At 47.4% G+C, this 20,823-nt stretch overlaps 1 protein-coding gene across 3 annotated transcripts in view; it reads right to left on the bottom strand.

Annotated features, from left to right (window-relative positions):
• The window catches only part of sec22c (SEC22 homolog C, vesicle trafficking protein), a 37,692-nt gene extending 32,436 nt beyond the window's left edge, over positions 1-5,256 (bottom strand). For all 3 annotated transcript variants that reach the window (XR_006311754.2, XM_043690840.2, XM_043690839.2), the window contains exons 1-2: positions 5,003-5,256; positions 443-654 (exon numbers count right to left, since the gene is read on the bottom strand). Coding sequence is in view for 2 of the 3 variants with exons in the window: in XM_043690840.2 (XP_043546775.2) it covers positions 443-624 (182 nt within the window). In the remaining variant the exon portion in view is untranslated. The remainder of the gene's footprint in view (positions 1-442; positions 655-5,002) is intronic.
• Positions 5,257-20,823: the final 15,567 nt, after the last annotated feature.

Genomic DNA, 20,823 nt, shown 5'->3' with positions numbered 1-20,823 from the left:
TGACACACAGTAGGCTGTAGTGCCACACCCATCACTTTTACAAAATAGAATGGATGCTGAAAAATGCTGGAAATATCCAGGTTATCAGGCAGAATCTGTGGAGAAATAATCGTGGTCAGTGTGTCAGCGGTGTCTCCTTTTGTCCAGACTCCAGCCAAACGATCACAGACGTGAAGCAGTAACTCCATTTATCTCTCCACATCTGCTGCCTGCTCCGTTGACTGGTTTCCTGGTTAGCAACAGGCATCACTGTCTTACTAAGCTGCATCAGAGAGGAATGATCTGTATAGGATGCTGATGCTGAAGTTAAAGAGCACATCTCAAATGTTACATTTCAATACACTCAGCTTTCAGAAAAACTGGGAACATGTGTTCCAATAACTCAGGTGTAGGAAGCTATTTCTAGCATTCCCATTGCTGATGTGTGCAATGGGGTACTCACTGTATATGAAGTTGATTGTTCTTCACGGTTCCACGGCCAGGAAACTGCCCAAGCATTTTAGACACAACTTTCAGTTGCTTTTTACACTCTTGCAGCTCCCTGCTGCACTCAAAGTCTGTAGACGCAGAGAGAGGAAGCCCATCCGTCACACGGGCCACATAGGCAAACAGGATCATAGACATGGTCTTCTTCGGTATTCATGAAGGCTATTGCTGAAATCATAAACAAGTAATACATCAATATGCATCTCCACCTCAGATTTTGTTAGTGCAGGTGAGCCACACAGACAACTAGATCCAGGATTCCTGCTATGTGCCAAGATTAGTTGTGTTGCTCAGCACATTTTTAAACACAAAAACAGATGTGGATGTTGCTGACATTAATTGCCCATTCCCAACTGCCCTGAGACGGTCATGGTTATCCATCTTTTTGAGCCATTGCAGACTCTCAGAGTGCTGTAAAGTCAGGAGTTTCAGGATTTTAACCTAGTGAAACTGGAGGAACAGTGGTAACTGTTCAAGTGGGACTAATTGAATAGCTCTTTCAAGAATCCAGCAAATATAGTGCGTCAAATGACCTCCTTTGGCGCTTTCCCATTCTACAGTTTGAAGTCGGCTGGTGTGTTTCTTGGATGGGGAACTTGGAGATGGTGGTGTTCTGCATTAGGCAGGGCAAATCCGCCAGTGTTGACTCCATTGATTAACTAGAAGCCCTCGAGGAGAAAGTGAGGACTGCAGATGCTGGAGATCAGAGCTGAAAATGTGTTGCTGGAAAAGCGCAGCAGGTCAGGCAGCATCCAAGGAACAGGAGAATCGACGTTTCGGGCATAAACCCTTCTTCAGGAATGAGGAAAGTGTGTCCAGCAGGCTAAGATAAAAGGTAGGGAGGAGGGACTTGGGGGAGGGGCGCTGGAATTGCGATAGGTGGAGGGAGGTCAAGGCGAGGGTGATAGACCGGAGTGGGGTGGGGGCGGAGAGGTCAGGAAGAAGATTGCAGGTTAGGAAGGCGGTGCTGAGTTTGAAGGATTTGACTGAGACAAGGTGGGGGGACGGGAAATGAGGAAACTGGAGAAATCTGAGTTCATCCCTTGTGGTTGGAGGGTTCCCAGGCAGAAGATGAGGCGCTCTTCCTCCAACCGTCGTGTTGCCATGGTCTGGCGATGGAGGAGTCCAAGGACCTGCATGTCCTTGGTGGAGTGGGAGGGGAAGTTAAAGTGTTGGGTTACGGGGTGGTTGAGTTGGTTGGTCCAGTTGTCCCAGAGGTGTTCTCTCCGAAGCCCTCCAAAGTAAACAGAAGGTATGCGAATATCATATGCTGGACTGTGTTCTGCTGTGAGCTTCACCAAACTCAAATACTCTGCAGTTACAATCTAGGGTCACACAAAGAAAAGGACAAAGTGAGGAACGCAGATGCTAGAGATCAGAGTCGAGAGTATGGTGCTGGAAAAGCACAGCAGGTCAGGCAGCATCCGAGGAGCAGGAGAATCGACGTTTCAGGCACAAGCCCTTCATCAGCCCTTTCTACATCAAGTTAAACTCCTGTAAGTCTGTCACACAGTATAAGTAGCAGTAATCAAGAGTTCAGGTTGAGGTAAGCATGTATAACCGTTCACTCCAGCTCACGTTTCCTGCCTCAGCAATTTTTAAGAAACATCTTTACCATAAATTTAACATTAAATAAATAAGAGATATTTAACCAATGAGCTCAGAAAAACATACAGACCTTTAATTTAAGAGCATTGTAGTTGGGGTGACTTAAAGCTGAGGCAATTTCCAGTTTTCAAGGTTTTCTGAAGGCTAGGTTTTACATGAACATTACACTGTCACGCTCATTTGTTTGCCTCTGAAGACAAACTTATGCAAAGAAATGGCGATGAGGTTTTGAATCTGTTTTGTTTTCTGACTGCATATTTCTTCCAATTATTTGCATATTTCTCTTTAAACAGCAAGTACTAACTTTACTGGCTCAAATGGATTCTTAGGGAGCCACCACACCCTGAGAAATATCTACAAACTTGATCACTGTACTCTTCAGAAGCTAAATGCTGCAGCAATATGATTCTGATAGCAACTTAACTTTGTATTCTTAATATGCTGATCCATGCTTCGTGACTGACACCATGGGATCAGCCAACCTGATCTCATCATCACCCAACTTACGATCAGAAGGTGCAGCCATTAATGAATTTTTATATATTACAAGTCCAAAGGTGCTGATTACAGTTGTAACACTGCAATTACTGCTCATACAACCCAGCAGGTTTGGGACTTTGCAAGCTGCGTGGCTTTGATTCTGAATCAGCCAGAGTTAAAAACAGCAATAATAAACATTAATTCAGTTCCACTTTCATTGAAATCCCTTGAGCAGAGGGGAAACTACCTAAATTGACAACTTTCAGAATAAGGAGAAAGTGAGGTCTGCAGATGCTGGAGATCAAAGTTGAAACTTTATTGCTGGAACAGCACAGCAAGTCAGGCAGCATCCAGGGAACAGGAGATTCGACGTTTCGGGCACAGGCCCTTCTTCAGGTTTCTTCTACCATTAAAAGTTCTCATAATTCTCAACTTGCAACACCTTACATAGGATTTGCTCCTCAATAAAATATTGTGTAGAGCATTCCTGAAGGGCCTGTGCCCGAAACGTCGAATCTCCTGTTCCCTGGATGCTGCGTGACCTGCTGTGCTGTTCCAGCAATAAAGTTTCAACTTTCAGAATAAACAAAACCTATGCATACTTAAAGAATGATTTTCCTTCAATCTAATTTTTAAAATAATTTTTGAGCAGTGTTTCTTGTCAATGGTTTCTTCTACCATTAAAAGTTCTCATAATTCTCAACTTGCAACACCTTACATAGGATTTGCTCCTCAATAAAATATTGTGTAGAGCAGAACACAACATAATACTTAAAATAGATGATTTAAAAAAAACTTTTCATGGAATTGGAACAAAACATTAATGAAACAATTAAACAGATATTATGGAATCACATAAAATGTATACCACAGGAGGTCCTTTATCCCATATTTAAAGAAAACTTGCATAGCACCTTTCATAACCTTGGGTCATCCAAAAGTGCTTAATGTGAATGAGGAACTTTTGAAATATATTAACATAACTGCAGCCAAAAATCACACAGTAAGCTCTGACAAAGAGTAAAGTGATAGCGATCAGATAATATTGTTTATTAAAAGGATAAATATTGACCAGAATATGGATGATAACACCCTTACTCTTCCTTAAAACAAAGGAATTTTCTCATAAGTTTGAGAGGGCAGTCCTGATTTAATACCCCTCTGAAAGACGGCACCCAAGACAGACAATGCACAACTCCTTTTGTTCTACATTATATTGTTGGCCTAGATTTCAGTGATGAAATCTTGGAATAGGAATTGAACTAACATCCTTCTGAGCTAGACGTAAGATCAACTGAGTCATGGCTGATGCAGAAAAATCTAAGGTGGGCAAAAACAAGATTCCCTACATAGTATTCAAAGAAAAGGAGTGCAGTACACCCACTCATAACAGTCAATACTGCAAGTGTGGGTGGCACGGTGGCACAGTGGTTAGCACTGCTGCCTCACAGCGCCAGAGACCCGGGTTCAATTCCTGCCTCAGGCGACTGACTGTGTGGAGTTTGCACATTCTCCCCGTGGCTGTGTGGGTTTCCTCCCACAGTCCAAAAATGTACAGGTTAGGTGAATTGGCCACGCTAAATTGCCCGTAGTGTTAGGTGCAGCGGTAAATGTAGGGGAATGGATCTGGGTGGGTGCACTTCGACGGGTCAGTGTGGACTTGTTGGCCCGAAGGGCCTGTTTCCACACTGTAAGTAATCTAATATATCAATTCCTTAAAGAGTCCTTGTGGTCCAGCGATAATGTTCCTAACTCTTGAGTCAGGAAGCATGGGTTCAAATGTCACCTGCTCCATAGGTACTAATAGGTTAGAAAAAAAAACAGGTTGACAGGAAAATGTCTATTAATCCCTCAGCCCAAATTACTAAAGTAGCTTATCTATGTTTTGCAGACTGAGCAGCAGCCACATTTCCTACAACCATAAAAACAACTCCTTCAATGAGACATATGAGATCATGACGGGGGCTATATTTCTGATATATACGTACCACACCTCAAGAGCAGGCAGGACTTGAACCTGTGCCCCTAACTCAGAGACAGGGATATTACCACTGTACTATAATAAACATCCAGTCATAGATATTTCCGCAATCCATTCAACCTGTTCAGAGACATCATAACATGCCTCTGGAGGAAGTGGGGCACTTGAACGTGGGCCTCCCGGCACAGAGGTAGGGATATTACCACTGCACTCTAGGAGTCCTCGAGGTGGGAAGTGGGAGGGGGAAGCTATCTCAATGCAAGTCAATTCACCCTGCTCGCTTGAGGGCCATTCTTTTCAACTCCCTACTTTTTCACCTAGTCACATGCAATCACCTCGCCCCTCAAGTAAGAAAGGTCAACAAAAGGATTAAATTGATCACATATCAAGAGGATATTTCAGATTTACCACTGGGACCAAACACTGATTTCATTTCGCGAGCCTCACCTCTTGCTCCTTATGAACGGGCCATCGGCATTGCGCATGCCCGCCACGGCGGGCAGCATCAGCGCATGCGCGACCCGCCCGGCATGCCGGGAATTGTAGTTTCTGTCGCCCGCTCCTGACGGCAGGCGAACCCACTTCTCCTTGCTCGGTGGCGACAGCTGCTGTTTTGGCGCAACCCCGAAACACGCACCGCTCCGAATCCAAAGCTCACAACGTCCTCGGCTACACAGTTTCCAAAGAAACAGCAGAAACCCCCTGAGCGCCCTCAGAAAGCGGACGCAGATGAAGATGGCTGCCCAAGGGGCTGCACGTGACTTCCGGGTCCACCCTGCCTCCCTCGTGCCGGTAAGCGGGAAATTCAAAAATTGGACGGTTACTGGGACAATGGTGTTTAATCCTGAACCAAAAGAGAAGTGATGTGTATTCATGAAGGAGGGGGAAAAATAATGTCGCTGTGTGTTACATTTTAAAAAACAGAAATTCTTAAGAATTTATAAAATCTGGTGTTGTGTGATTTTTAACTTTGTACACCACAGTCCAACACCGGCATCTCCAAATCATGACTACTATCGACACCACTAACCGCCAGCTTAAAGTGGAGAGGATCTCCAAGAAGATCGCACATATCGACACAGACATCAAGTTTCTACAGGAATGCAGGCAAGCAGGAAAGATCTCAAAAGGATTACAGATCATGAACCTACTTAAGTCGACCTACAACACAGACTACGCAGAGAGACTTTGCCACCGCACCTCTCGTAAACTCCTCAATCATCTCATGCACCGACTCTACAGCAGGCGCCACAACCTTGAAATTCAGATGGAGTCCACACTCTCAGCCTGCACTCAGGATACATCAGTACAATTACACGACACGGCCAAACAGAGAAGGCGACAAACCTACACCACGTACGTGCACGCCAAGAACAAAAAACTGGAGAAACTTGACATTCTCACCAGTGAGAGCAAAGCCCACCCTGGAACCACAGTAGACAACATTTTCACTGCGGGGAAGTCTATTATCAACTTATCGCACCACACCCTTCGACCGGAAGAGATTGAAGTCCTGAGATGGGGTCTCAACCTCTGCCCCACCACCAAAATGGACCCGTTGGTTCTGGCAGCAGACACAGAGGAGTTCATCAGACGAATGAGACTCCGGGAATTCTTTCAAGGTGCCAGCAGTGATCCCAATGAGCCCACTGATGAACTCGAACAGTCATCACAGGGATCTGTAGAGAAGCGACCAAAGAAGGTGTCAACTTGGACCCTACCGGAAGGCCGCTGCCCTGTGCTTGACATGTATGCTCAAACCGTCAGGAAATATAAAAATGCCAGATTCATCAGCCGTACCCACAAGGTAGAGCAAAACATCACCCATTCACAACGCAATGTCATCCAGGCTCTCAAAACCAACCACAACATTGTCATCAAACCAGCAGATAAAGGAGGAGCCATTGTCATTCAGAATAGAACAGATTACTGCAAGGAAGTGTACCGACAACTGAACAACCAGGAAGACTACAGGCAACTACCAGCTGATTCAACCAAAGAACACACCCGTGAATTAAACACACTGATCAGAACTTTGGATCCAGTCCTTCAGAGTTCCCTATGCGCCCTCATCCCACGTACTTCTCGTGTAGGCGACTTCTACTGCCTTCCAAAGGTAACAAAGCCAACATACCAGGACGTCCCATCGTGTCAGGCAATGAGACTCTTTGTGAGAATCCCTCCAGCTATGTGGAAGGCATCTTGAAGCCTATTGTACAGGGGATCTCCAGCTTCTGTCGCGACACTATGGATTTCTGACAGAAACTCAGCACCCACTTCCTCATCACAATGGACGTTTCCGCACTCTACACCAGCGTCCCCCACAATGATGGAATCGCGGCAACAGCCTCAGTACTCAACACCAACAACTGCCAATCTCCAAATACCATCCAACAACTCATCCGCTTTACCTTTGATCACTACGTCTTCACCTTTGACAACCAGTTCTTCATCCAGACACACGGAACAGCCATGGGGACCAAATTTGCACCCCAATATGCCAACTTTTTTATGCACAGGTTCGAACAAGATTCTTATCTATGCAGGATCTCCAAACAACATTATACACCAGGTACATTGATGACATTTTCTTCTTCTGGACCCATGGCGAGCAGTCACTGATAAAACTACGCAGTGACATCAACAAGTTTCATCCCACCATCAAACTCACCATGGACTACACTCGACTATATGTCTCATTCTGGACACATGCATCTCCATCAAGGATGGACACCTCAGCACCACACTCTACCGCAAACCCACAGACAACCTCACAATGCTACACTTCTCCAGCTTCCACCCAAAACATATTAAAACAGCCATCCCCTATGGGCAAGCCCTATGCGTACACCGGATCTGCTCAGAAGAGGAGGAACGTGACGGACACCTGGAAGTACTCAGGGATGCCCTCACAAGAACTGGGTACAATGCCCAACTCATCGACCGCCAGTTCTGACGTGCCACAGCAAGGAACCTTAATGACCTCCTCAGGAGACAGACACGTGCTGCAACCAACAGGGTACCCTTCATTGTTCAGTATTTCCCAGGAGCTGAAAAATTACGCCATGTTCTTCGTGACCTGCAACACATTATCAATGAGGATGAGCACCTCACCAAGACCTTCCCCACACCTCCACTACTTGCCTTTAAACAACCGCCAAACCTCAAACAGATCGTTGTTCGTAGCAAGCTGCCCGGCTCTCATGACAACTCCATACAACCCTGTCACGGTAGGCACTGCAAGACGTTTGAGTGTGGACATAGATACCACCATTACGCGTGGGGACACCTCCCACCTTGTACATGGCAGGTACTCATGTGACTCAGCCAATGTTGTCTATGTTATACGTTGCAGGCAAGGATGCCCGGAGGCATGGTACATTGGGGAAACCGAGCAATGGTTTCGACAACAGATGAATGGGCACCGCACAACAATCAACAGACAGGAGGGTTCCCTCCCAGCTGGGGAACACTTCAGTGGTCCAGGACATTCGATCTCAGACCTTCGGGTGACCATCCTCCAAGGTGGACTTTGGGACAGGCAGCAGCGAAAAATGGCCGAACAGAGGCTGATAGCTAAGTTCGGTACCCATAGGGAGGGCCTCAACCGGGACCTTGGGTTCATGTCATATTACAGGTGACCACCATTGCACTATACACACACACTCCTCACACACACACAGGCACTCCTATACACACAGACACACATATACACAGACGTGCACACAGACACCGACACACACCCTTACAGACACACGCACTCCCACACTCACACATGCACCCCCTCATAGACTTAAGACACTCTGCACTCACTACACACACACACATACACTTTATCACACTCACAGCCCCCAACCCAGACAAACACACACACACAGACAGACAAAGACCCACATGCACACATATTTTGTGGGGTGAATTTGTACTTGCAGGGTTACATTGTACTTTGCTCAAAAACTGCATGAATTCATGTAAAACTCCATTATATCACTTTTTAGATTAGAATCAATCTAAGCATCATGGCCTAGACAGAGAACACAGGGGGCCAACACCTTCAACATATTGTCTAGCTATCACCATTGTTAACAGCTAACCCAAGAATGCAACTTTTTTAAAAGAAGGTTTTGTGATTTACACATTGAAAGAAGTGAAACTATCATGGTATTCTAACAGATAAAAGGCTTAACAGACAATCAGTTTTTCAATGTATAATTTCAGTTACATCACACTGTAAATTTTTGCTATAAATTCTGTGCATTAGGATTGAGCCCTCCACTACCACCTGATGAAGGAGCGACGCTCCGAAAGTTAGTGTGCTTGCAATTAAACCAGTTGGACTATAACCTGGTATTGTGAGATTTTAACTTTGTATACCCCAGTCCAACACCAGCATCTCCAAATTATAAAATCATGAGGGATAAGTAGACAAGATCTTTTCCCTGGGGTGGGGGAGTCCAGAACTAGAGGGGCATAGGTTTAGGGTGAGAGGGGAAAGGACCATGTAGAGAGTGGTGCGTGTGTGGAATTAGCTGTCAGAGGAAGTGGTGGAGGCTAGTACAATTACAACACGTAAAAAGTATTTGGGTGGGCATCTGAATAAAGTTAAAAATCACACAACACCAGGTTATAATCCAACAGGTTTAATTGGAAGCACTAGCTTTTGGAGTGCCGCTCCTTCATCAGGTAGTTCAGCGCTCCAAAGCTAGTGTTTCCAATTAAACCTGTTGGACTATAACCTGATGTTGTGTGATTTTTAAATTCCTCTATTCCTGGTGAAGGGCTTTTGCCCGAAATGTCAATTTTCCTGCTCCTCGGATGCTGCCTGACCTGCTGTGCTTTTCCAGCACCACTCTGATCTAAACTCTGGTTTCCAGCATCTGCAGTCCTCACTTTTGCCTAGTTGATTTTTAACTTTGTACATCCCTGTCCAACACCGGCATCTCCAAATCATGTTATATGAATAGGAAGAGTTTGGAGGGATATGGGCCAAGTGTTGGAAAATGCATCAACTTGCAAGGTGTCCTTGGTTCTTTGATAGTCCCTAGACCTTCCTGAAAAAAAGCTTAAGACTTAATTAGGACTTCACTTAGGCAGCCATTTTCTAATCAAAAAGTATTGACCAAATCTAGGTGACTTGTTCTAAACTAATTTCAAGCTTGGACCTGAGCCTTTTACTATAATAACTGAACTAGCTGCTTCTTGTAAGAGACTGGAACTGAAGTTTGTTTTTAATCTGTAAAGGCTCCCCAATAGAGTTTCTCAGTCTAGCTGAGGTCTTGCACAAACTTAAGGATTGGAGTCCAGAGCAAATTTGCTAAAGACTAGTTCTGCAATCACTGAAACAGTTGTGCCAGTATTGACCTCAATTAGAACTGGGTGACATTTAACCAGACAGTTGATTAATTCTGATTTAGATGTTGCTAAACAATTTGTGTTCCAAACCAGATGGTAGCTGGACTTAAAAGATGTGCATTCTCCTGGATACTGGCTTATGAGTTCTCTTACTCAATTTAGGTCGAGTAGAACTCTTTTACTGTCTGGGTATATGAATAGGAAGGGTTTGGAGGGATTGGCCGGTTGCTGGCAGGTGGGACTAGATTGGGTTGAGATATCTGGTCGGCATAGACGGGTTGGACCCCCAGGTAGAGGAGATGGGTGGGACTCCAGCTGAACCCCTGTAACTCCTCCGGCGGAGAGTCCAGCACCACGGACTGACCAATAGCCCGGAACATTTGGCTGAGTTGATCCTGGCAGAAGATGCCGCCGAGTACACAGCCTGGCACTCATGTATCCTCTCCAAGTCAACCAGGTCAGTGAAAGTGAGGCACATGTTGGTGTAAGCGGAGAGGACCACCCCCGTGCCCCAACCGTGTAGAACCAGCCCCGACAACCTCATCCTCAAGAGCGACAAGAAAGGCTCCATGCATAAGGAATACAGCTGGCTGGACAGGGGGCAGCCTTGACGTACTCCTCTCCCAAAGTGAAGGGATGCCATCAGGGATCCGTTAACGTTAACCAGACACTCTGCAGAGGTCTACATAAGTTGCATCTGAATGATGAACTGCGTCCTGAACCCAAATGCCCACAGAGTCCCAAGCAGATACTCGTGATTGACCCTGTCGAACGCCTTCTTCTGGAAAGAAGGCGCCCCGTAGACCAGCACATCAACAGAAATGGATCAGGTCCCAGACCAGGTGGACGTTGTCATGTATCCTCTGGCCCGGGACCATGAAGGACTGGTCTGGATGAATCATGTGGGCCGGCACAGAAGCCAGGCAAGAAGACAACACACCTGGTAAACATTGTCATCTGTGCTGAGGAGGGAGACTGGATGCCAGTTCTTTAAAGAACGAAGGTCCCCCCTCTTCCGCCCTGTGCCAAGAAAAGGGCAGCTCTCTGGCAGTTCGACACATACCCATGACCTGTGTGTGGTCACTCCCCAGAACATCCCAGAGTGCCCTGAAGAACTCTACAGTCAGCCCTTCCAGCTCCGGGGACTTGCTCCTCAAGAGCTGGTCGAGGGCACAGGTCAGCTCCTCTAGTTACGGGAGAGTCGGGCCTTCTGGCATCCTCTGGGCTGAGCTGCGGCAGGTCCTCCCACAGAGCTCTGCGAGCATCCTCGCGGGACGGATCCAGAGAGGACAGAGCCGTGTAGTAGGAGTGAATTTGGGCCCTGACACAGTGCGGATCCGAGACAAGGGACCCGTCGTCGACCAGCAGCACAAGGAACTGTTGACGGGTGCTGTGCCTTTTTTCCAGCGATTACAAGAAGGGGGAGCTGCGGTCCAGATCCTGGAGGAACTGAATCTATGACCTCATGTACGCACCCCGGACCCGACGAGCAGGCCCTCTTCGCTTTGTACATCCCCCCGCATAGGGCCAGGTCCACATGACGCTGATTGAGACATGAATCCAGGTCAAACACCACCTTCTCCAACTCCTTGATCCTGGATTTCCACCTCTTTGTCGACCTTCTTGCGTACTCATGACAGAAAATGCATTCGTGAGCCTTGCCCATGTCCCACCATAACCTCAGGGAGGGGAAGCTTCCCCGCTTCCTTCTCCAGCTGGCTCAGAACCAACGAAATGAGTCCCGGAACAAGTCGTCCTCCAGCAGCAGGTTGTTAAAGTGCCAGTACGAAGACCCAAGTTGGACGCCAAATGGAAGGAGTTCCGCCCACGCCAGATGATGATCCGTGCATGGAACCTGACACATGGAGGCCACCAGAAAGCAGGAGTGTATACCCATGAAACATACAGTTGGTCAATTCTGGATGCTCCGACTCCAGGCCTCACGAAGATGAGGGCGATGGAGTCGAGATGGAGATTCCGCTAGATGTCCACCAAGTCAAAGGACTTGACTAAGTCCCCCAACTTCCTCCCCAACCAGACTGGGCACCACCGTGATCTCTGTCCTCGGATGCAGTTAAAATCTCCCCCAAGGACAACGCACTAGCTCTCGTCGATAGAGGACAGATGAGTGGACACTTCTTAGGCCAAGGGAGTGTTAACGTTCACCATGTGAAGCACTGCGCCCTCCCTCCCCCAGGTGAAGCTCTGGCATAGGCTCCCTGACCCCCAAGATCTCTGGCTGAAAATGTGGAGCCAACAAGATCTGCGGGTGAGGTGACTCTTATAGACCTCCCCCCTTGCCACTCCAGGAGCCAGGTGGCTTCGTCTCCCGGGATAGAGTGGGCTTCTTGTTGGAAGCACACCTCATACTTCTTGTCCTGAAGGACCAAGGTCTGGAATCTGTGCTGTGACTCCCTGCTGCCATTGATGTTGAGGCTGGCCATAGTTGTCTTCACATCAGTAGTATTGTGCAACCACCACCAATATGATTTAACCTATATACAGTTACTGGAAGGATGAAGGAGGGACGATGAAATCACTCTCCCTCACCAGGAGTGCACCGAGGAAGATTCTGATGCGCTTTTACTGGTTTGCATCCGGCCCAGGTGCTTGGCAAGGAGCCTGGGCTGACCAGTAAATCAGGCAAAAGTGAGTACTGCAGATGCTGGAAACCAGAGTCTAGATTAGAGGGGTGCTGGAAAAGCACAGCAAGTCAGGCAGCATCGAAGGAGCAGGAAAATCGACATTTCGGACAAAAGCCCTCTGTAAACCAGCTCAAAGGAGCTCCAGCAATCGAGTCCCAGCAACTACGAGTTTCCTCGACAAATTCCCAGGGACGGACTCCGCATCGTCCCCAGTGCCCACCATCGAACTTGAACCCTCCTCCGGGAAGTTGCCCTCAGTCACCGGACCTCACCTCCATGGTGAGAGTGGGGGCTGGTCTGGCACCACCAATTGGCCATAAAACCCCCAGCAACGCCACCCCAGCGTCACTGGTGGTAACTTCTTGGAGTGCCCCGGATTCGGGTTGACCTGTGAAGGACAGATTGCACCTAAATTGGAAGGGAACTAATATACTGGCAGGGAAATTTGCTATAACTGCTTGGGAGGATTTAAACTAGTAAGGTGGGGGGGGGGGGGGGTGGGACCCAGGGAGATAGTGAGAAAAGAGATCGATCTGAGACGGGTACAGCTGAGAACAGAAGTGAGTCAAACAGGCAGGGACAAGGTAGGACTAATAAATTAAACTGCATTTATTTCAATGCAAAGGGCCTAACAGGGAAGGCAGATGAACTCAGGGCATGGTTAAGAACATGGGATTGGGATATCATAGCAATTATGGAAACATGGCTAAGGGATGAGCAGGACTGGCAGCTTAATGTTCCAGGATACAAATGCTACAGGCAATTTTGATAATGGATAGCATTACAGCTGTGCTGAGGGAGGATATTCCCAGAAATGCATCCAGGGAAGTTAATTGGGTGGAACTGAGAAATAAGAAAGGGATGATCACCTCATTGGGATTGTATTATAGACCCCTGAATAGTCAGAGAGAAATTGAGAAACAAACTTGTAAGGAGATCTCAGCTATCTGGAAGAATAATAGGGTAGTTATGGTAGGGGATTTTAAATTTCCAAACATCGACTGGGACTGCCATAGTGTTAAGGGTTTAGAAGAAGAGGAATTTCTTAAGTGTGTACAAGACAATTGTCTGATTCAATATGTGGATGTACCTACTAGAGAAGGTGCAAAACTTGACCTACTCTTGGGAAATAAGGCAGGGCAGGTGACTGAGGTGTCAGTGGGGGAGCACTTTGGGACCAGCGACCATAATTCTACTCGTTTTAAAATAGTGATGGAAAAGGATAGACCAGATCTAAAAGTTGAAGTTCTAAATTGGAGAAAGGCCAATTTTGACAGTATTAGGCAAGAACTGATTGGAGGCAGATGTTCGCAGCTAAAGGGACGGCTGGAAAATGGGAAGCCTTCAGAAATGAGATAACAAGAATCCAGAGAAAGTATTCCTGTCAGGGTGAAAGGGAAGGCTGGTAGGTATAGGGAATGCTGGATGACTAAACAAATTGAGGGTTTGGTTCAGAAAAAGAAGGAAGCATATGTCAGGTATATACAGGATAGATCAAATGAATCCTTAGAAGAGTATAAAGAAAGTAGAAGTATATTTAAGAGGGAAATCAGGAGGGCAAAACGGGGACATGAGATAGCATTGGCAAATAGAATTAAGGAGAATCCAAAGGGTTTTTACAAATATATTAAGGACAAAAGGTTAACTAGGGAGATAATAGGGCCCCTCAAAGATCAGCCAGGCAGTCTTTGTGTGGAGCCACAGAAAATGAGGGAGATACTAAATGAATATTTTGCATGAGTATTTACTGTGGAAAAGGATATGGAAGATATGGACTGTAGGGAAATAGATGGTGACATCTTGCAAAATGTCCAGATTACAGAGGAGGAAGTGCTGGATATCTTGAAATGGTTAAAGGTGGATAAATCCCCAGGACTTGATCAGGTGTACCCGAGAACTTTGTGGGAAGCTAGAGAAGTGATTGCTGGGCCTCTTGCTGTGATATTTGTATCATCGATAGTCACAGGTGAGGTGCCGGACGACCGGAGGTTGGCAAACGTAGTGCCACTGTTTAAGAAGGGTGGTAAAGACAAGCCAGGGAACTATAGACCGGTGAGCTTGACCTCAGTGGTGGGCAAGTTGTTGGAGGCAATTCTGAGGGACAGGATGTACATGTATTTGGAAAGGCAAGGGCTGATTAGGGATAGTCAACATGGCTTTGTGCGTGGGAAATCATGTCTCACAAACTTGATTAAGTTTTTTGAAGAAGTACCAAAGAGGATTGATGAGGGCGGAGCGGTAGACATGATGTGTATGGACTTCAGTAAGACGTTCAACAAGGTTCCTCACGGGAGACTGATTAGCAAGGTTAGATCTCACAGAATACAGGGAGAGCTAGTCATTTGGTACAGAACTGGCTCAAAGGTAGAAGACAGAGGGCAGTGGTGAAGGATTATTTTTCAGACTGGAGGCCTGTGACCAGTGGAGTGCCACAAGGATCGGTGCTGGGTCCTCTCGTTTTTGTCATTTACATAAATGATTTGGATGCGAGCATAAGAGGTACAGTTAGTAAGTTTGCAGATGACACCAAAATTGGAGGTGTCGTGGACAGCGAAGAGTGTTACCTCAGATTACAACAGGATCTGGACCAGATGGGCCAATGGGCTGAGAAGTGGCAGATGGAGTTTAATTCAGATAAATGCGAGGTGCTGCATTTTGGGAAAGCAAATCTAAGCAAGACTTATACACTTAATGGTAAGGTCCTAGAGAGTGTTGCTGAACAAAGAGACCTTGGAGTGCAGGTTCATAGTTCCTTGAAAGTGGAGTCGCAGTGAAGAAGGCGCTTGGTACGCTTTCCTTTATTGGTCAGAGTATTGAGTACAGGAGTTGGGAGGTCATGTTGCGGCTATACAGGACATTGGTTAGGCCACTGTCAGAATATTGTGTGCAATTCTGATCTTCTTCCTATCGGAAAGATGTTGTGAAACTTGAAAGGGTTTGGAATGAGCTGCCAGAGGATGTGGTGGAGACTGGTACAATTGCAACATTTAAGAGACATTTGGATGGGTATATGAATAGGAAGGGTTTGGAGGGATATGGGCCGGGTGCTAGCAGGTGGGACTCGATTGGGTTGGGATATCTGGTCAGCATGGACAGGTTGGACTGAAAGGTCTGTTTCCATGCTGTACATCTCTATGACTCTATTGGGCAGTGGAGGCTTGAGGCCCCACTCCTCTCCCAATACCGGGATGCCCACCTCCTTGGTGAGAAAGTTCTCCCCCAGGGCCAAGGTGCCTGGAAAAGCAGTCTGGGAGGGAAGAGTGAGGATAACACCTTCCTCTTCACCACTCAATGACCCGACAGCATTAAAGATATTATTACAGCCTGCACCGCAGCCTGCACAGGGCACAGGTTTGTCCCCAAAAGGTGGTGGAATAGCTGCAGCAGGGGATTCCGCTGCACCCTCCAGGACTCCAGGTCATTCAGGCCGCGGTGTGGGAAAGGCAGGAGGCACCACGGGCAACCCCGCCAGGGATGAGTAACGCGGAAGGTGTGCTGCAGGGAAGCCCTCCCCCTTCTGGGGACGACAACTCTTTCCTGAGGTGACAGTGCCTGTGGGGAACGCTTTCCTGACCTGCCCGCACTGGTGGTCATGGGGCCTGAGGCTCCTCCCCTCAGCATTTCTCTGAATATGATTGGCTTGGGAAGGCAGCCGGCCTGGCAAGGTCAGCGAGGGGCATCCATGTCACTTCCTGTCCTGTCCCTGGGCTATCAGGTGATGGCGGGCGGAGTAGGGGCCCAGCTTCCTGCCTAAAACCCAGACAGACAGCTGCAGCAGGTTCCCTGAGGTCAAAACTGGGGCCTGGAGGCGTGGGGCAGGGTTCAGGCTCAGGGATCCCAAGATCAATTAGGCGAGGGTCAGTCACTGCTGCCCCAAGGGTTGTCACAATAGGGCAGGGTTCAGGCACAGAAGCGGAGCGCGGGGGGTCAGGGTTCCCACACCGGGGTGACGCTGGCACAGTCGCAGGGGCATTTCTGTGCCAGGATGGGGCAGGGCAAAGGTCAGATTTCAAGGCGGGGGCAGGGTTGTCTCCACCGTGGTGGGCTTGGTGTGTTGCATCGTTTTTCGCACCCTCTGTCCAGCCAGATGCTCACCTCCCTCTCCGCCACAGACCAAGGCACTGGTAGCCCTTGGCTTAACCCCCGCTGATGAGGCCTTCAGTGTTGTCTTCGGGGGACGGGTGTGGGTTCGGCAGCGCCACCTGTGGCGGCTGATGTGGGCTGGGCAGCATTCTGTGTGGGGCAGTTGTTCGTGGCACAGGTGGCACCGCACACTATCTGCCATCCAGAAGACGCGGTAGGCCACACCCTCATGGAAGAGGGTAAATGAACTCTCAGTGAACTCCTTCCGGGCCAGGCAAAGGAACATCTGGCGCTGGGAGGAGTAGACGTGCCTAAGGGTCCTTCAGACCAAGCAGGAGGAGCATGTTGAGGTGGGGGAGAAGGAGCTCACTGGAAATGAAAGGTGGGGCATTGGAGATCACGACCCTCTGGGCCATGACCTCCAATGGGTCAGCAGGGAGAAAGGTCTCACCCACAGTGAGGCCCCTATCCACAGCTAGGTGGGACGCCTGCTCTGTCTGAAAGAAAAGTACGGCCTCCCCGTACATCTGGGCTGCAGCAACAATGGCTAGAGGGCCGACCATGACCTTACTACAGCCCTCAATGGTCATACTCATGTGGGGATTAGCCTTAAACTTCCCCCCCCCAGGTGTTTAGTGAGGACCCTGAAGGGGGTCAGCGTTGTAGCTTGGCCTGGAGCAGCCGAGCCTAAGGCAGTGGCTACCCCAGCATAGATACGGCTAGGGCCTGCTGCTTTTGGGCTCGCCATAATGTGCTCCTGGGTGAGCCTGGTGTTCCTTTGTTACGACACAGGACAAACCCTCCAGCTTAATTTAAAACCAACAGCACAGAAATAATTTATCCCATGCAGTAATCTGTAAAATTTTGAGTGGCCAAGGACTATTTAATGTAAAAATTAACAGCTTTATTTCTTAAAGTATAACAGAGAATAATTAACTAACAACTATTTACCATTCCTTACTCTAACATATCTGTTACGTTCCCTTCTATAATGCTGGTCCAATAAAACTCCCACTTAAGAAGTCTTGTTCTGTAAATCTTATCTCAAAACCAGACAGCTTTCGTTTTTCTATTGGGATCTTCCTGTGTCATCTTTTCTTCTTCTTAGGAATTTCTTCGTCACAGGTTACTGATTGAAAAGGGACCTTTTTAAGAGAGCTGTTTTTCAGGTAGTCTGTTTACATGCTGGGTGTGTCAGTTCTCCTCTCAATTGTTCAATTTTCCCTGGTCTTATACCCCCCCCCCCCAAAGCATCAGATTGTCACTGGCTTTTAAGATTGTCAATATACTAAATTCAATCTGGATTGGAGCTTGATATTTCTCTGGGTATAATTTAAACTGGTTGGCCGAATTCAAATTTGTTTTAGTCTCCGGGCAACGAGCTAATCGAATTGTTCAAGCAAGGGTTACGTTGTTACCTTATTGAGTAGTTCTGCTGCTTTTAATCTCTCAAGGTACACCCACACCTTCATAACACCTTCCACTTCCTGGGCCTCAGGCAACGATGGTCACAACACAGAGGCTGGGGCCATAGCAGTGTCAGCAGAGGGGTTTGGCCCGAGCAGCAACAGTCTCAGGTGTTGGGAAAGCCCAGGCAGCAGCAGTCCTGAGTGTAAGTGAGGTCCAGGCAGCAGTACAGACCAGGGCATCAGTGGGGCCCCAGCAGCAAGGCCCAGGCTGCAGCAATGGTAGTAGCTGCCTGTGCAGCTGAGCACAGCTTCAAATTAACAGAAAGAAAACCCAAAAAAATCACAATAAACAATAAAGAAATCAAAGCAACGTCTACCTGAAACAAGGGGAAGAGACAGGAGAGGAAACCCTCCTCAGTAGGAGGCACCAACAGTGGTAATAAGACACGCTGACTGTGTGGTCCAGGCAGTTCAGAGGTCAGTCTCCTCTCCCGAACACAAAAAAGTAGAGAGTCCTTCAGGCACTGATCCAGCTCCCTCAGAGGCAGCTCTGAGTGGACAGAAACTTTGACACTCCTGTTTTTCTTGTTCACCTAACTGCAGTCGTGCTTATTTTACCCCAGCACCCATGTAGTGTGTATGCAGGTGTGGGACACAGTGAAGAACAACATGTGCAAATCTTTATTGATATTCCACCACCTGGAAGAAAGGAAACACCCGAGTGGCCAGTGACAAGCAGTGCCCTTCTCGGACGACAAGGCTGCGTGATCGAACAGTGAAGGGGAGGGCAGGGATTAAATCAAAATAGAGTTAGAGGGGGAAGTAATACACTCCCTGCGGAGCCCACCTCTCCCTGAAAATCTCGAGAGTGTTGGTGGACACCACGTGTTCCTTCTCCAGGGATCCCCGGGCTTGAATGTAAACTCCTTTTTTTTAAGACACCAACAGCAATAAATGACATACACTTTGTAGGGCCAGGCTGTTCAGAAGTCAGTCTCCTCTCCTCCTTTAACACAGAAAAATGGAGAGTCCTTCACTCCACTCACTGATCCAGCTCTATCCGAGTGAACAGAACCCCTGACCCTCCTGTTTATATTTTTCTCAGAATGAACAGAACCTCAAACACTCCTGTTTATTTATTTTTTTCCTTTTTTTGTGTGCGCAGGTGTCGGACGCAGTGAAAACAACAAGTGTGTAAATCGCTATTGATATTCCACCATCAGAAAGAGAGGAAACACCCGAGTGGCCAGTGACGAGCAGTGCCCTTCTCAAAGGGCAATGCTGTGTGATCAAACAGTGATGGGGAGGGCAGGGATTAACTCAAAATTGAGTTGGAGGGGGAAATAATACACTCTGCTCCCTGAGGTGCCCACCTCTCCCTGAAAATCTCAAGGGTGTTGGTGGACACCGTGTCCTCCTTCTCCAGGGACACCCATGCTCGAACGTAAACTCTTGTGCTTTTCCTTTCCCCCACACTACCACCTCACAGCGGCAATGTCTATTTCTCCCTAGCACCCATGTCGTGTGTGTGCAGACATCAGACACAGTGAAAAACAGCAAGCTTGTAAACCTTTATTCATATTCCACCAGCAGGAAGAAAGGAAACACCCAAGCAGTGCCCTTCTCAAAGGGCAATGCTGTGTGATCAAACAGTGAAGGGGAAGGCAGGGATTAAATCAAAATAGAGTTGGAGAGGGAAATGATACACTCCACTCCCTGCAGTGCCCACATTTCCCTGAAAATCTCGAGGGTGTTGGTGGACACCGCGTGCTCCTTCTCCAGGGACACCCGGCTTGAACATAAACTCGTTCTTTTTCTTTTCTCTTTCACAGCTTCAAAAGAAAAGAAAAGCCAGAAAACAAACAAACAATCTCAATAAATAATAAAGAAGAAACAAAGAACTTCAAAATAATCTCCTCAATGCGAGCATGCCAACAAAAATCAATCTCCTCTTTTTAAAGAGCAGAGTCCTTCACTCCACGCTGGTTCCAGCTCTCTCAGAGTGAACAGAACCTCCAACACTCCTGTTTTTTTTTTGAAAATCCCCCACACTACTGCCTATCTGCTGTAGTGCTTATTTTACCCCAGCACCCACGTTGTGTGTGTGCGGGTGTGAGACACAGTGAAAGACACAGGGTTTGTAAATCTTTATTCAATTTCCACCACCAGGAAGAAAAGAAACACCCAAGTGGCCAGTGACAAACAGTGCTCTTTCACGTGAAAGGGCAATGCTGCGTGATCAAACAGTGAAGGGGAGGGCAGGGATATCCAAACCTGTATATCATTGGATTGTGGGAGGAAACCCACGCAGACACAGGGAGAATGTGCAAAGCTGGAATTGAATCTGGGTCCCTGGTATTGTAAGGTAGCAGTACCAACCACTGTGCACTGTAGATACTTTTGTCTCTGATGCTTTCTGCCTTGATTTGTTAGACTTTGACCAGAGTCAGTGTGAATGGCCGCAATTGACAGCTGCCAAAGTTGAGCAACTACAAAAGTGGCAAAAGCTCATTATCAGCCTGACAGCATTAAAAAATTATCTGAGAGGATTTGTTGATTTTGGCCTGACAGAGATGAACTTGGAATATCCCAACCAGTCGCTTTCAGTCCTGATACCAAAGGCACTATGCGAGGATATCATGTCCACATTACATCAGGGACACATAGGTTGTAACAGCTAGAATTCAATTAGTGGTGCTGGAAGAGCACAGCAGTTCAGGCAGCATCCGAGGAGCAGTAAAATTGACGTTTCGGGCAAAAGCCCTTCATAATGAATAAA

The sequence above is a fragment of the Chiloscyllium plagiosum genome, unplaced genomic scaffold, assembly GCF_037043375.1.
Source record: "Chiloscyllium plagiosum isolate Xiang-an unplaced genomic scaffold, Cpla_swu_hap1 HiC_scaffold_5, whole genome shotgun sequence".
NCBI classification, from domain to species: Eukaryota; Metazoa; Chordata; class Chondrichthyes; order Orectolobiformes; family Hemiscylliidae; genus Chiloscyllium; species Chiloscyllium plagiosum.
This window is presented reverse-complemented; position numbering and strand designations above follow the sequence as displayed.